This window comes from Hemibagrus wyckioides, linkage group LG28 (genome assembly GCF_019097595.1).
Source record: "Hemibagrus wyckioides isolate EC202008001 linkage group LG28, SWU_Hwy_1.0, whole genome shotgun sequence".
NCBI lineage: Eukaryota > Metazoa > Chordata > Actinopteri > Siluriformes > Bagridae > Hemibagrus > Hemibagrus wyckioides.
The window spans coordinates 5,719,767-5,733,735 of record NC_080737.1 but is presented as its reverse complement, the minus strand read 5'-3'; the positions used below and the strand labels follow the sequence as shown (position 1 = coordinate 5,733,735).

General features: G+C 43.5%; 1 protein-coding gene across 5 annotated transcripts in view; it reads left to right on the top strand.

Annotated features, from left to right (window-relative positions):
* Positions 1–13,969, top strand: part of mink1 (misshapen-like kinase 1) — a 37,493-nt gene that overhangs the window by 10,394 nt on the left and 13,130 nt on the right. For 3 of the 5 annotated variants that reach the window (XM_058382988.1, XM_058382991.1, XM_058382989.1), the window contains exons 3-15: positions 535–717; positions 1,740–1,850; positions 2,011–2,101; positions 2,865–2,995; positions 3,777–3,831; positions 4,882–4,960; positions 5,709–5,884; positions 6,886–6,955; positions 7,697–7,907; positions 10,697–10,804; positions 11,756–11,842; positions 12,629–12,814; positions 13,389–13,559. In XM_058382988.1, the coding sequence (XP_058238971.1) occupies positions 535–717; positions 1,740–1,850; positions 2,011–2,101; positions 2,865–2,995; positions 3,777–3,831; positions 4,882–4,960; positions 5,709–5,884; positions 6,886–6,955; positions 7,697–7,907; positions 10,697–10,804; positions 11,756–11,842; positions 12,629–12,814; positions 13,389–13,559 (1,659 nt within the window). The remainder of the gene's footprint in view (positions 1–534; positions 718–1,739; positions 1,851–2,010; positions 2,102–2,864; positions 2,996–3,776; positions 3,832–4,881; positions 4,961–5,708; positions 5,885–6,885; positions 6,956–7,696; positions 7,908–10,696; positions 10,805–11,755; positions 11,843–12,628; positions 12,815–13,388; positions 13,560–13,969) is intronic. The other 2 variants (XM_058382992.1, XM_058382990.1) reach the window with 1 other exon arrangement.

Genomic DNA, 13,969 nt, shown 5'->3' with positions numbered 1-13,969 from the left:
TGTTTATATCTCTGCTATCAGATTACCGCGATTGTGCGGATCTGCTGTAGGGAACGAGGCGCAGGACGGACAGGCGCGGAAGATAAGAAAGAGAGAAGAGGCTGAAAATCTACTACAGGCTGAGCTCGGTGTCTTTTGGAACGCGATTTTATCGCACGCAGGAAATAAGTGAACGTATGCGCTGCGGGGAATTAAAAACAATCCCTGTTCATCACCCCTGTCCAATGCACAGCTGTGTTCGAATAGCCCAGCTGTCATCCTTTCTCAGATTTAGCTCCGGGTTTAGTATGTGGGTTTAGTGCTGAGCGTGCAGAACGACAGGGTGAGTTAGGTGTCAGCGGTGTAGTGTAACGTGAGGCGTTAATTATCGGATCGTGTGAATGTGGGGTACCAAGGTGAGAAGGAGGTCGCCGTCAGCCTGCTTGAATGTCAGATATGGGACTTTCTTCAGCTATTAATAGACTACACATCTGCTCTGTGCTATTTTTATACACACACACACACACACACTCTCTTTTTTTTTTCACTCCTCAGGGGCGCCATGTGAAGACGGGACAGCTGGCTGCTATAAAGGTGATGGACGTCACCGAGGAGGAAGAGGAGGAGATCAAGGCCGAGATCAACATGCTGAAGAAGTACAGTCACCACCGCAACATCGCCACGTACTACGGCGCCTTTGTCAAGAAGAGTCCACCCGGGCACGACGACCAGCTCTGGGTGTGTTGTAGCAAAACTGCCGCTGTGATGTTCACATATCGTGGAGTCTTCATTTAGTTCCACCTTTTGATTACAAGGCTTCGAGGCCAGTGGTCAGGAGGGGGGGGGTTCATGCTGCGTTCAACTACAACTCATAATTACTGAATTACCAAAGACATCTCACCCGCAGCATCAACAGTAAACAAAGCAGCACTTCCTTACTGTTTATACGCCAGCACTTCCTGAAATCTATAACTCTAAAGTAAATATACGTCACCCATCTTGATCACAAAGGACATGGAGGTGTCTGTGTTGTTTTTTTTTCCCCCCACCCTGAATCTCGCCCCGCTCCGGAGTTATGCCGGACGCAGCATTAGTTCCGTCCCTGCACCTCTTCCTAACCCTGCTTTGATTAGTGTAATCCTCTGCGTTCACATAAGCCTTGCTGCAATGCAGAGTGTCGCGCTGATTTTCCGCTTTCTTATCTAGCCATGGTCTTTTCTGTAACCAGCGCAACAAAGCAGCTGGTACTCACTCTTCGGCTCCATGATTTACAGCGACAGGACGCGGAGTGATTTGTAGGTGCTGTGAGGTGGTCAGGAAAGCCACACAGGAGAATTGAGCAGAGTTTAACTTTATGCAAACAAGAGGCAAAGCAGTGTGGCGACCAGGAGTCTCCGGCGAGGTGGTGTCGGCCAACCGTCGCTGTGATCTAACAATCGTCTTCCAGTCTTATTCCTGTTCATACTGCATTCATAGATTAAACAAATATAGATTAAACAAAGGCCAGAACAACAGGATGTGGAGGGACAGCGTTAGGAGCACTTTTGTGTGAAATGTCCTGTTTCTCTATAACCTTTGTGTGTTTTGATGAACTTTTACCTATACTAAATAAAACTTATTTATAATATACACTTAAGCACACATCAGTCACTTCCTGCATTCCTATTCAGATAGATTATATTATTATATATAATTAGATAGCACTAGTGCTTGTTGCCTGTACAGTATGTTTTGTTAACTATGTGTGTGTGTGTGTGTAGCTGGTGATGGAGTTCTGTGGTGCCGGCTCTGTGACGGACCTGGTGAAGAACACTAAAGGAAACTCCCTGAAGGAGGACTGGATCGCTTATATCTGCCGAGAGATTCTGCGGGTGAGACCGACAGACACGCACAGTTTTTAATGCTCATATGACAAGCTGATAATTCTTGAGAGAACAACATCGAGAAGCCACATTCCATCATGGTCAAGTGTGTGTGTGTGTGTGTGTCTCATTCTCTCTGTCGTCCTCTCTCTGTCTCTCTCTCTTTCAGGGCCTGTCGCACCTCCACGCACATAAGGTCATCCACAGAGACATCAAAGGCCAGAATGTTCTTCTGACTGAGAATGCAGAGGTCAAGCTCGGTAAGGGGCCTGTGTGTCCAGTCTGGCGATCGAATCAGACAGTTGTCGCTTGTCTGTTTGTGTTTGCTGTCTGTCTCGGGCACGTGCGACCCCTTTATTGTTAATAAGCGCCCTGCTTTAGCACTGATTTCACAATAAATCTGGTCCTCAGAGCAAAATCTACAACAGGCCTCCTGCAGGCATTCTGACTTTATTTAGACACACTGACACACATATCAGCAGTGAATGAGAGAGTGCTCTGTGTTTTAGCTGGGAAATGTGGTACATTATCAAGTGGTTAAGTGACAGTAAATGTCAAAGAGTTTTTATTTGTTTTCTATCATTCATTTGTTTCCTGTAAACTGGTCAAGATCCCGTGCCAGAAAACGAGCCAGAAATACACCCTGAAAGGGAAGTCGGTCCATTTTAGTGCACCACACACGCAAACATTCACACCTAGGTATAAAAGGCATAGCCAGTCCACCTACTGGCAAGGCTTTGTGAGGACCCTGAAGCTCTGAGGTGGTAGCGCTACCTGCTGTGCCACTACGAACCAAAATATCATATTGTGAGTTACAGACCTAGATGAATTAACTATAGTGTTTCGATGCAAAATATGATTTAAACCTGTGATTTTCATCGTCCAGACAGAGTGAACTTTAACGTTAGGCTATGTGTTCATATCGTATAAACTGCCGCAGTGTGAAAATTGTGTAATCTAAACCTACATTGAATATATGTTGTACATTGAATATATGTTCTTGCTCTCTCTCTGTGCGTGTAGTGGATTTTGGCGTGAGCGCTCAGTTGGACCGGACCGTAGGCAGGAGGAACACCTTCATCGGCACTCCTTACTGGATGGCACCTGAGGTCATCGCCTGTGACGAGAACCCCGACTCCACCTACGATTATAGGGTATCTATTGTGTGTGTGTGAGTGTGTGGTGCTCGAACTCAGCCAAAATTTCTTCTTACTTTTCTCATCAACATTGGTTCCATTTCATTAAATAGAATTAAGATGATGTTGTTTCATTAAATTATTATTGCTTTTCATGGATAGATGAATGCCATACATATATAGATTTTGTATAAGATTAAATACGCATTTTAAAAGCATGCCACAGCAGTTAATTTCTCCATTTATAGCTGTTTGTTTATGTTTACAGTATGCGTTATGAGGCAGGATATTAATATGTATGACAGTTTTGCTCCTTATACTTTTTATTAATATTTAATTATTTTTTTCTACACACGTTCATGAAGCAACAGAAAAAGGAATATCTGAATATTTATGCATATTGGTTAAACATGTTTCGACCCATTTATACAAATTTAAAAGAAAGAAAGAAACTAGGACTCTCTTTATGCACTCAAAATACCCTCAGAGTGCAACAGAGCCGGCGTTTTTTTCCCCTTTCATTTGTCACATGGCGGTACATGTTTTCTTTTCCGTTAATGACTTTCCTTTAATAGCTCGTCTCATGCTTCGGTTAAAATGGCACAGTTATTTTCCCGATTCCTTCTGAACGCTGCTCCGAAATCCCAGACTACCCGTGCCTGCGCCTTCTTCATCTGTCCTTGATGATGAATATGATGATGATGATGATGATGCTCACTTCTATAGCTCACTTGTGTACTGTTACTGTGTATTAGCTTGGTTTTACGGAGCTGATGTTTTTTTTATTACCTTTTTTCAGAGCGACATCTGGTCTCTGGGAATCACAGCGATCGAGATGGCAGAGGGCGCGCCCCGTAAGCAACACAAGCATACACAAGTTTTCCTGCACTTCCACATGAAACCATATAACACTCAGATATTGGACCACCAAGCAGCACAGTTCCTCAAATCCATTAGGTGTGGTGTGTGTCTGTAAGACAGTGCTGCTGCAGTTATCATACGATATTATAAATCTGGGCTGCATCAGGTGTGTTAAAGCAGGTGAAACACACAATTATCTAACACGTCCCCGAATCCGTACAGTTAGCAAGGAAACAACTCAAAGCCGTATCTCACGTCTGAAGGTGTTACCCGTAGCAGAGCGAGCCTGAGGGGGAGAAAAAAAATAGAAAACATCTTAACTTCTAGTTGCGATTTGATAGGCAGCCAAATTTTACAGTAATAAGGAGAGGGGTGTTGAAGCTTTATTATTTTTCCCGTAGCGCTGAGAAAGTAGAGTAAAGAGAGGGAGAGGGGGTGTTGAAGTTGAAGTAGCGCTGTGTTTTGGAGCAGCCTTAGGAGTGTGTGTGGAGGCGGGACGTGCTGGTCAGTGTGCCACTCTTATGCAACTCCACTGTTAGTCACATTCACTCTAACCATCTCTCTCTCTCTCTCTCTCTCTCTCTCTCCCTCTCTCTCTCTCTTACTCGCACACTTTATTGATCTGATTATTAATTATAAGAATTTCCAAATATCTAAAGTACACTGTATGATCCAAAGTTTGTAGACACGTCATCGCGTCCATGTGCACTTTTTGAACATCCCTCTCCAGATTTATTCCCATTTCCTGTAATAATAACCTCCACTCTTCTCTGCTAGATTTACATTTTAAGTGTCTCCTGCAAATTTGAGAAATGTAAAAAAGTGTAGCATTAGTGTATTACAAAACTCTTTTTTTTTTTTTCTCCCCTAGTATTGCGTTGGCAGAGTGAAATCAGGCCTCGGCTTTGACCCCACTGCCCTATAATAGCATTTCTGGTTGAACTCCTCTTTCTGCAGAGTTTTTTTTTTTTTTTTTGGCATGAATGCTAGTGATTTATATATCTGTCTGCATATTTGTTCACAATTGTCTCTCTTTCTCACAGCGCTGTGTGACATGCATCCGATGAGAGCTCTCTTCCTCATCCCGCGGAATCCTCCTCCCAAACTCAAGTCCAAGAAATGGTCAGGATCCTTGGTTTTTTTTTTTTTTTTTTTTTTTCCTTTTCAATTTCCTCTTTTATTCTTTCCCCACCATCTTCTTATCTTTACACATCACCACTGTACACTTTATCTGACTGTGTTCTTCTGAAGATGGCTTGCATAATAGAAACTCTCTGCCAATGCCCTCTTCTCTCTATTTGTTTTCTGTTCTCTTTTTTTTTTTTTTCTTTTCTTTCCGTCCTTTTTTTTTAGTTGCGTCGGTCACAGCGCCCGCGTCCCGCTGTCCGCTTCCTTTGGCTCTTCTGCAGTAAGCTTATTCTGGGCAAAGTGAAAGCCTTCAGTCGGTCAATTAAAGTATTTTTGAACAGCAGCAGGCCTTCCATTAGGCCAGGCTTGAACCAAGAACAACTATAAAGATGTTTACTGCGGATCTGGATTTTCAACATGGCAGTGCTGCTGGATTTATGTAGCGCTGTGAATTAATGCGGGTGTTAAACTGCACATTTTGACTCACTTTTGCAGCGTGTGGTATAAAATGTTAGCTATGGGGATAAGATAGACAAAAAAAAAACAAAACAAAGGAGGACAGAATCTTTTGGCAGGAAATGACATCATTACAGGAAGATTTTTCTAACAAAAATAGGCATTTTTATTGCAGTGAGTTTCAGCAAATTAAGCATTCCTTGTATTCCTTGCTTTATCTGTGTGAAAACTGTTACTGAAGCTTCTAATCGATCTCCCGCGTCTAAAGATCTCTCACCTCTTTCAGGTCCAAAAAGTTTATCGACTTCATCGAGGGCTGCCTGGTGAAGACCTACCCGAGCCGTCCCTCCACCGAACAGCTGCTGAAGCACTCGTTCATCCGAGATCAGCCGACCGAGCGCCAGGTGCGCATCCAGCTGAAAGACCACATCGACCGCACGCGCAAGAAGCGTGGAGAGAAAGGTAAACGTCTCACGTGTGCTCCTATGTCTTCCACACATTACTCCGTGCTGCCTCTGACCCCGTCTTACTCGACTGCATGAGTGATTACTACATGATCTCAAAAGGATGAGCGCTGTTGGTCGTTCCTGCGAAGATTTTAATTCTGTTGGTAGACGTGTTACGCTACGAATTGTAATTAGTGTCTCTAGGAGGATGGAACATTTTAATGTGATTAATGCTTTAAAAAGAAGTAGTCATTATGCAGAATGGCTCATTAAAGAGACCGTATTGGTCTCTAAGTCTCGTTTAGTTTTTTGTCCCTTGGTGCACCTCTGTAACTTTTGCATGCATTTCCTTATCGTCCCTGTAAATGCTGTAGATCATCAGCTTTCTGAATGTATTGGTAACATCCTGAATGTGGACATGCATGACAAACATTTCACTCGAACCACGTCATTGTTGATGTATTTTGTGGAAGGAGCCTCCACTATCGGTCAGGCGTAAAGCTGTAATTTTAACTTCTAAATAAGGTTTGGGTCATGTGTGTCCCTCAACATGAAATGTACATATAGAGCGATTAAAAATGTGTATTTTTAGCATCCGTGTTGTTCTAATCATCATCAATTCCCAGTGTGTTGTGCTTTGGACGTGTGTGTGATGCCACCATGCTGTGTGGGTGAAGGCTGCAAATTTTCCCCCCTGAGTTTTTATGCACCACATGGTTTGGAGACGCACACAGAGAGCCTCAGCACGTCTGCAGATGGTTGCTGCAATGGTTTAGGGAAAGCAGAGTGGTTCATAGACCACAAAGAACTTATGAATAAATACATGAAAAAAAAAAAAAAAAAAAATTTTTTTTTTTTTTTTTAGGTTTAAGAATTTGCATTGTGGTGGAGGTGAATTTCACTGTTTCCTGAATTCGGTGTGTCAGAAATAAAGTGTGATGAGATGTTTGATTTGTTTTTCTGAGCTGAAAATGAGTCATTACATCGTCTGAGTCTCTGTGTGTCTGTCTCTCACAGAGGAGACCGAGTACGAGTACAGCGGCAGTGATGAAGAAGACGAGAACAGAGGTGATGAGAGAGAGTCCAGGTAATGCTACAGCTGATGCAGCACAAACACTGATATACACACAACTATACAACTCAAACCCTTACACACATTTTCATAACACACTGCAGTATGCACATTTCTACCCGATTCTTAACTTGTTTATACTGAGCCGTTTTTTATATATACCTCTAGGGATATGAGTCTCTCCTTCTAAGATGCCTCTTGATGCATGATAAATGATGTATGAAAAATTTCAAAGTAGGCAGCAATACAATATGATTTCAGGTGTTGATGAAATTCAGTACTTTGCAGGATTTTTTTTTATTTTTTATTTTTTAAAGTGTTGGTGATGAGCTGTAAGCCATGACCCTGTCAGTGTGGATGGCAGATGCCAGACAGACGACAGACCTCTTTTACAAGGAATGATAAACACAGAAACCATGCCACAGAGGCCACGCCTCCTTTACTGAAACTGACAAATACAGAGGCCACACCCTATTTACTGAAACTGACATGTACAGAGACCACACTCCTTTTTTGCTGTCTCCTTTACTGAGACGGACAGTAACAAAGGCCACACCCCCTTTATTGAGATTGACACCGCTTTACAGAAACAGAAACGACTCCCCTTTCACTGGGGCTGACAAACACAGGCCATATTCCCCTTATCTTAAATGGGAATGACGGAGGCCACATCCCTTTTTCCAAATACTGGCAAAATACTGATCTTCTGAATTCTGTCGCATTGATCCAGTTCTGCTATACACTGTCTTTCCTCAGCTCAATCCTGAATGTGCCAGGCGAGTCGACGCTGAGGCGGGACTTCCTGCGGCTGCAGCAGGAGAATAAGGAGCGCTCGGAGGCGCTGAAGAGGCAGCAGGCCCAGCTGGCAGCACAGCGCCGCGACCCCGAGGAGCACAAGAGGCAGCTCCTCCATGACCGCCAGAAGCGCATTGAGGAGCAGAAGGAGCAGCGGCGAAGGCTTGAGGAGGTAACTGTCTGGTAACACTTAATAAAACACAGAAATCCTCCTGCATGTGACAGCAGTGAAGGGAAACGCCATTTGAGCTTTCTGCAACTTAGAAATACGAAGAGAACCTGAGATGCAGCTGAGCAAGTACAAAACTCGGTCATGTCACGTTTAAACACTTGAGTGAAGACGGAGACCCTGACAAATAAGGTTATTTCCATGTGACGGGAGAACACCAGAGCTGAACACGATGCTTTATCTTCATGAGATGTTATCAGGAGGGGATAAACACCACTGCTACATAAAGTCACCTCTCAAGCATTCAAGCGCTTGCTAATTTTCCATCATCTGCAATAATGCGGGGAATTAATGTGCCATTTGGTCTGAGTTTTGTTATTTGCCGCTTGTTAATTGGTCTTCCAGGCATGAGCAGTGTGAGCTTTGATTACGTTTATGATTTGTCCACCCTTGAAACCCTATCATATAAAACTCCCCTTCAAGCCCTACTGACAACGTACGCAAGCTCGTACCTCAACCACTTAAAGAGTTTACAGCGCCACAATTTATTTTATCTCTGTATAATTTCATGCAGTTCTGTCTTCGGAGATGTGTGATTTTTGGTGTGCGGGAGAGACTCGCACTTTTTGTGACTCACCCATGACTAAAGAGGGCAAAGCAGCGTGCAGTAGTATTCGTGTTTGTGCTGTGAGTGTGTGTGTCTCTGACAGCTCCGAGTGTGTGTTACAGAACACGTCCACACCACAGGTTGTTTTCGTCTGGATGGCGCTTGGGTTCGGAATGTTAAATGAAAATGTCTAGTGTAGCATGCTTCTGTTTAATAGACAAATCAAAAACGGCGCTCCGACGTGTGAACCTGAGCCGAGAATCGCCAGCTGAACCCTTTTCTGGGAAGAGCTCGTCTTAATATTTAACCTGGTAGAGAATGGCATTTGAAGAATGTCCAAATTGTGAGGCTCCTCGAGGGCGGGTGTGTGTGGAGCGTGTGTTTTATAATATCTGACCACCTTTTATAGCTGGACAGATGTGACAGGAGATGGTCTAATGTAACGTAATTGAGATTGGAAATGTGTGTGGTATTTTGATTAGTTTTGTTAGCTGTAGATGTGAGAATAGGTTTAGATATTGCAGCTTGAGAATGTTGAATAATACAGAAAGCGGGGCTTGTTGCTTAACAGTACTTCTGAAAGATGTACGATGTATGGTGTCCGAGAAAGAGAGGAAGCTCTCGGCTGTCGAGGCGGACACAGTCAGACCAACACTTGCGGCGAAAGGCACTCAGTGTTCTTTGTGGACACAGGAAATTGACGGGAGGCCGATAGAGCTTTGGCTGAAGCACAAATGCATACTTAATTAAGCATGTTTTCAGGCCTCTTTATTGAAATAATACAAATATAAAAAAAAAAAACATCTAGTGAGTTGCTGTGGCTCCAAGTGACCCAAAGAGTGGACATCAGTAAGCAAGAGTGAAAAATTTCATTAGTAAACTAATCCCTGAATTTGTAAAGTGGGTTCACCTTGTAAGCGGCAGGTGATATTAGCGTCATGTCTGTGCCAAAAATGGCTTTTTTAAAGCAGAATTTATTTGAGTGATAATTCGCCTGCAGTAGGATAAACGGATGGGAAGTATTTTTTCCTTGCGCACTGAGAAAGAAAAAGAGAGGAGAGCACTGACATCAGAGGTCTGCCCAGTAATCGACCACAACAAAAGGGAGAAGCCATGGGTCTGTAATGCAATAAGCGTCATTAGTCGATATATTTATCTCCTGTCTTTGTACAGGCGAGAATGAGTGGGGAGGGAGGGAGGGAGGGGATTACAGAGAAGAAGGAAAGGGGATGATGGAAGCACTTTTTTTTTAATGGAGCGTGTGCGTAGTCAGCTCTCTGTGTGCTGGATTACGGTCGCCTCTCTCCGGTTAAAGGAACATTTTTTAAAAAAAACCAAAATACTCATTCAGTTCTTTAGCTTCATCTAGACTTTAAGATGTATTCACTTTCTCTTCAGGATTAACCCAATGAAAAGTTTCCCAGGGGGTTTAATGGCAACATGGCAACATTCCATCAATTCACTACTTAACAGGGAAAAGTGTATTGTATTGTAAGAAGCATGATATATATGTATTGTGACATTAAATGGATATTGTATTGAATATAGCAGTTTTCAGTTTCTTTTGTGAACTGAAACAGGAAACAAAGCAGCAGACCCCAAATCTAAGTGTTCATGTATGTTTTCATGTGTGGTTTATTTTTGCAGCTTTTGGTGGCCTCGAATAAATTGCTGCATATAGATATGCGTGTATAAGAAGCCTGTAAGGCTCGAGCCGTGGTGTGTGGGATGCGGTCTGCGGCTGTTGCTCATGTATAATTATAGTTATTAGGATATAACAGGTAGAAACCGATGCCAGATATGGGTGAATTTATTCACACTGTGGAGCAGCTGGGAGAGATCCACCACTGCAGCGAGGTGACTCATCGGTCCCTTCGTCACCTACGTCTCTCTCTCTCTCTCTCTCTCTCTCTCTCTCTCTCGCTGTCTCTCTAATTCATCCTTTCCTTAACTTCCTGTTTAAAGGATCATGTGAATTTTTACACTAGGTGGCATTTATTCTTTCATCATGAAAATGTTTAAAAGTAATTCTCTAATCTATTTTTTGTCTCTAACATTCTCCCTCTCTCTTTCTCTCTCTCTCTTTCTCTCTCTCTCTCTCTCTCTCTCTCTCTCTCTCTCTGTCTCTCTGTCTCTCTCTTTCTCTCTCTCTCTCTGTCTCTCTTTCTCTCTCACACTCTCACAGCAACAGAGGAAGGAGCGTGAGATGGTGAGGCAGCAGGAGAAGGCTCCTCTCCGGAGACTCGATGATATGAGACGGGAGGAGGACCGCAGGATGGCCGAGCGAGAGCAGGTAGCCAATCAGCGCTCGAGGAGCGCCACACCTCCACCAATACCGACAGAGCGTAGGCACCCACTCCGATCCTGGAATGCCTGTGAATTGGTTGCCATGGGAGCAGGCTCTCAGCACAGTTTTGACAGTGTGTGTGTGTGTGTGTGTGGGCGAGCCGTGTGCCGTGCGCAGCACCACATTCAGTAGAATTCAAAGTGGTAGAGACGTAAAAGACCAATCAGCAAGAATTAGTGTGTTTAGCTTCTCTTTTAAAGACATGCTAAGATGTATTCAGGTTTGTTCATGTACTCTGTCACACGCATGCATACACACACACACACACACACAGTGCCTGAAGCACTGTCTCTCACATATACACACCCCTAACCAGCACTGTGCTCTACACCCACTCTCGCCCACTCCTGCTGCTGAAACTTCAAAAAACACGGCCATAATACACTGAAACGTAGTACAGGAGATATTCGTGCTTTTAATTATTACCTTCGCAATTGCTTTGCATTCAGTATTTAAATCCAACACGCTTCACATTTGTGTACTGCCACACACAGGACATAAGCAGACTTAATAGTGTGTTCATATCCCTACAATAGTTTTATTTAGACTACCCAGAATGCATCTAATCTGGAAAGGTAATATGTGACACACTACATTCCCAGTTCGAGAAAGAGTGCCTCTGGTATGTGCCAGTTGGATATTAACTGTTTAAATCATTATGTGCAAATAAAGAACGCCACAAATGACATATTCATATTCAAACTCTGTGTGCACACTTTCCTGTAAGGACACACTGCCACACACACACACACACACACCAGTGAAAGCAAAAGCGCAAGCTTTTTTCCAAGAGGAAAAGTTTCCTTCCATGTATTTCCATTCTTTCTCCTTTTCAGCTTTTTTCTCGTCTCTTTTCCTCTTTCCCTCTTTTCTCTTGCCCTCTTTTTCAATCTGTAGGAGTTTATAAGGCATAAGCTGGAGGAAGAGCAGAGACAGTTAGAAATCCTTCAGCAGCAGCTTCTCCAGGAGCAGGCCTTGCTCATGGTAACACTATCCTCTTTAACTCCTTCCCTGTCCCCTGCCCTCACTACTGTGACTTCTCTCCTCTTCTGCAGCCGGGGGTTGATGCGTCTCAATATTTTGTTCTGTAATACCGGCAGTGAGGGAGTAACGTGGGTCGTGCCCCAGGAAAGATGTCTCGATTCGGCTTTATGGTGACGCTGAGTTTTAAAAACCAGCGACTGGTCATGCCTCCACTTATAATCAGGAGATGAATAATAAACATCACACCTAGTTAGACGTCCCAGAAGAGCGATACCGAGCCAACGTTTGTGTCTTGTATGTTCAGGAAAGGTTTAATCGCTTAAATGCAGCTGACACGAGAGAAACTAGAGACTCCCGTTGAGGAGATTTCTAGAACAAGTCCTCAGGGAGTACAGAATTTATCCCAGTTATAGGAAAACGTGCAGTGTGTTTGTTTGGGAATGAGACACATCAGCATTTTTGGAAGAGGACAGTGTGTGCCTTTGTGCTGTCTCTGTGTGTGTGTGTGTGTGTGATTTTGTGTGTGTGTGCGCAGTGTGATATTTGTATGTGTGTTTTTTGGTGCACTGCGTAATGTAAGGTCCATTTGTTTTTCTAGTAATTGTTTTTCAGAGATGTACGGCATGCTTTTCCATAAAGAGCTAGAAGAACACCATGGAACATCAAATCTGTTTAAGAATACACACTCGAGATTAAAGGTTCATTGTCTACGAGATGGCCAAGAGGTTTGAAAAACGTGCGACCCTTGAATTCTTTTCTTATTCGTCTTTGAAACGACGTGCGTAGGAGTACAAGAGGAAGCAGCTGGAGGAGCAGAGGCAGTCGGAGAGGCTACAGAGGCAGCTGCAGCAGGAGCACGCTTACCTCGTCTCCCTGCAACAGCAGCAGCAGCAGCAACAGCAGCAGGAGAAGAAACCACTTTATCATTACAGCAAGAACCTGGATAACAACAAGCCTGCCTGGGCCAGAGAGGTCCACACACACACACACACACACACAATAATCCTGTGGGATGTTAATAAGGCATTTTTCTTAATAAAGCACTCTAGCTACAGTTTTTATGTGTGGCTGTTTCAAAGCACTGAAACTGGAGACTCCTTCTAAGAATGTTAGATCAATATCTCCTTGCACAAAACTTCGTCATATTAACAGACACATTATTCACTCTGTTTATATGGAGCGTTCTGCAGTGTTTAAGTTGTTGCTGTAGAAACTGTAACAGAACAAACACGTTAATATAAATCTGTGCTCTGCAGCTTGCTCTACTCTCAGAGCCGCTGTTATAGAAAATCATTCAATACCTTCTGACCAATGAGATTGGAGCGTTCAAAATCACAGAGTCCAGTGGGCGTAAACGATACACATTCACAAACCCTTAACAACAGAACACACCTGTAAAACGCTCGAGGGCTTAAAATATACTGTAATCTTATTATTTATGCAGCATGAATACTGAAGAATAGACAGACACACAAAACAAAGCTTGCATCATTAAGGGTGCCCCTCTCTCTCTCTTTCTCTCTCTCTCTCTCTCTCTCTCTCGTAGGTGGAGGAGCGGAGTAAACTAAACAGACAGGGCTCCCCTAAAATCTGCACCACCGTCTCTGATACCAACATCCAGTCACGCTCTGACTCCATTAGCCAATCAGGAGGTGTGCAGGCTGCACAGACTCCGCCCATGCAGAGACCCGTTGAACCCCAAGGTGGCCAGGGCAAGGTGTGTGGAAATGGAGCACGTGTACACAGCTGTCTCTCTTTTTTTTTTTTTTTTTTTTACCTTATCTGCCGATTCATTAATCGACTATAAATGTATTTTTATGCACCCAGTATTGCAGTTTAATTTAATGGTTGTGTCTTATTACATAGTTTAAAGTTACTTAAATTCAGGTATAGTGTTGACTGTTTGGGAATTGTGTCTGTTTCTGAGTCTGAGTGTAGGTGGCCATCATCTCTCCTGTCAAAATGTTCTGCTTTCACTTTTGCTCTCTGTTTCCCCTTCAGTGACTTTATCCTTCTCTCTTTCCTTTCTGTTTTTCCCCTCCTACGTCTGGGCCTCCCTTGTTCCTCTCCCTCCTTTGCTCGCCACGGGGAACTCTTCCTCCCTCGTTTTGGGATTTGCGGAACGTT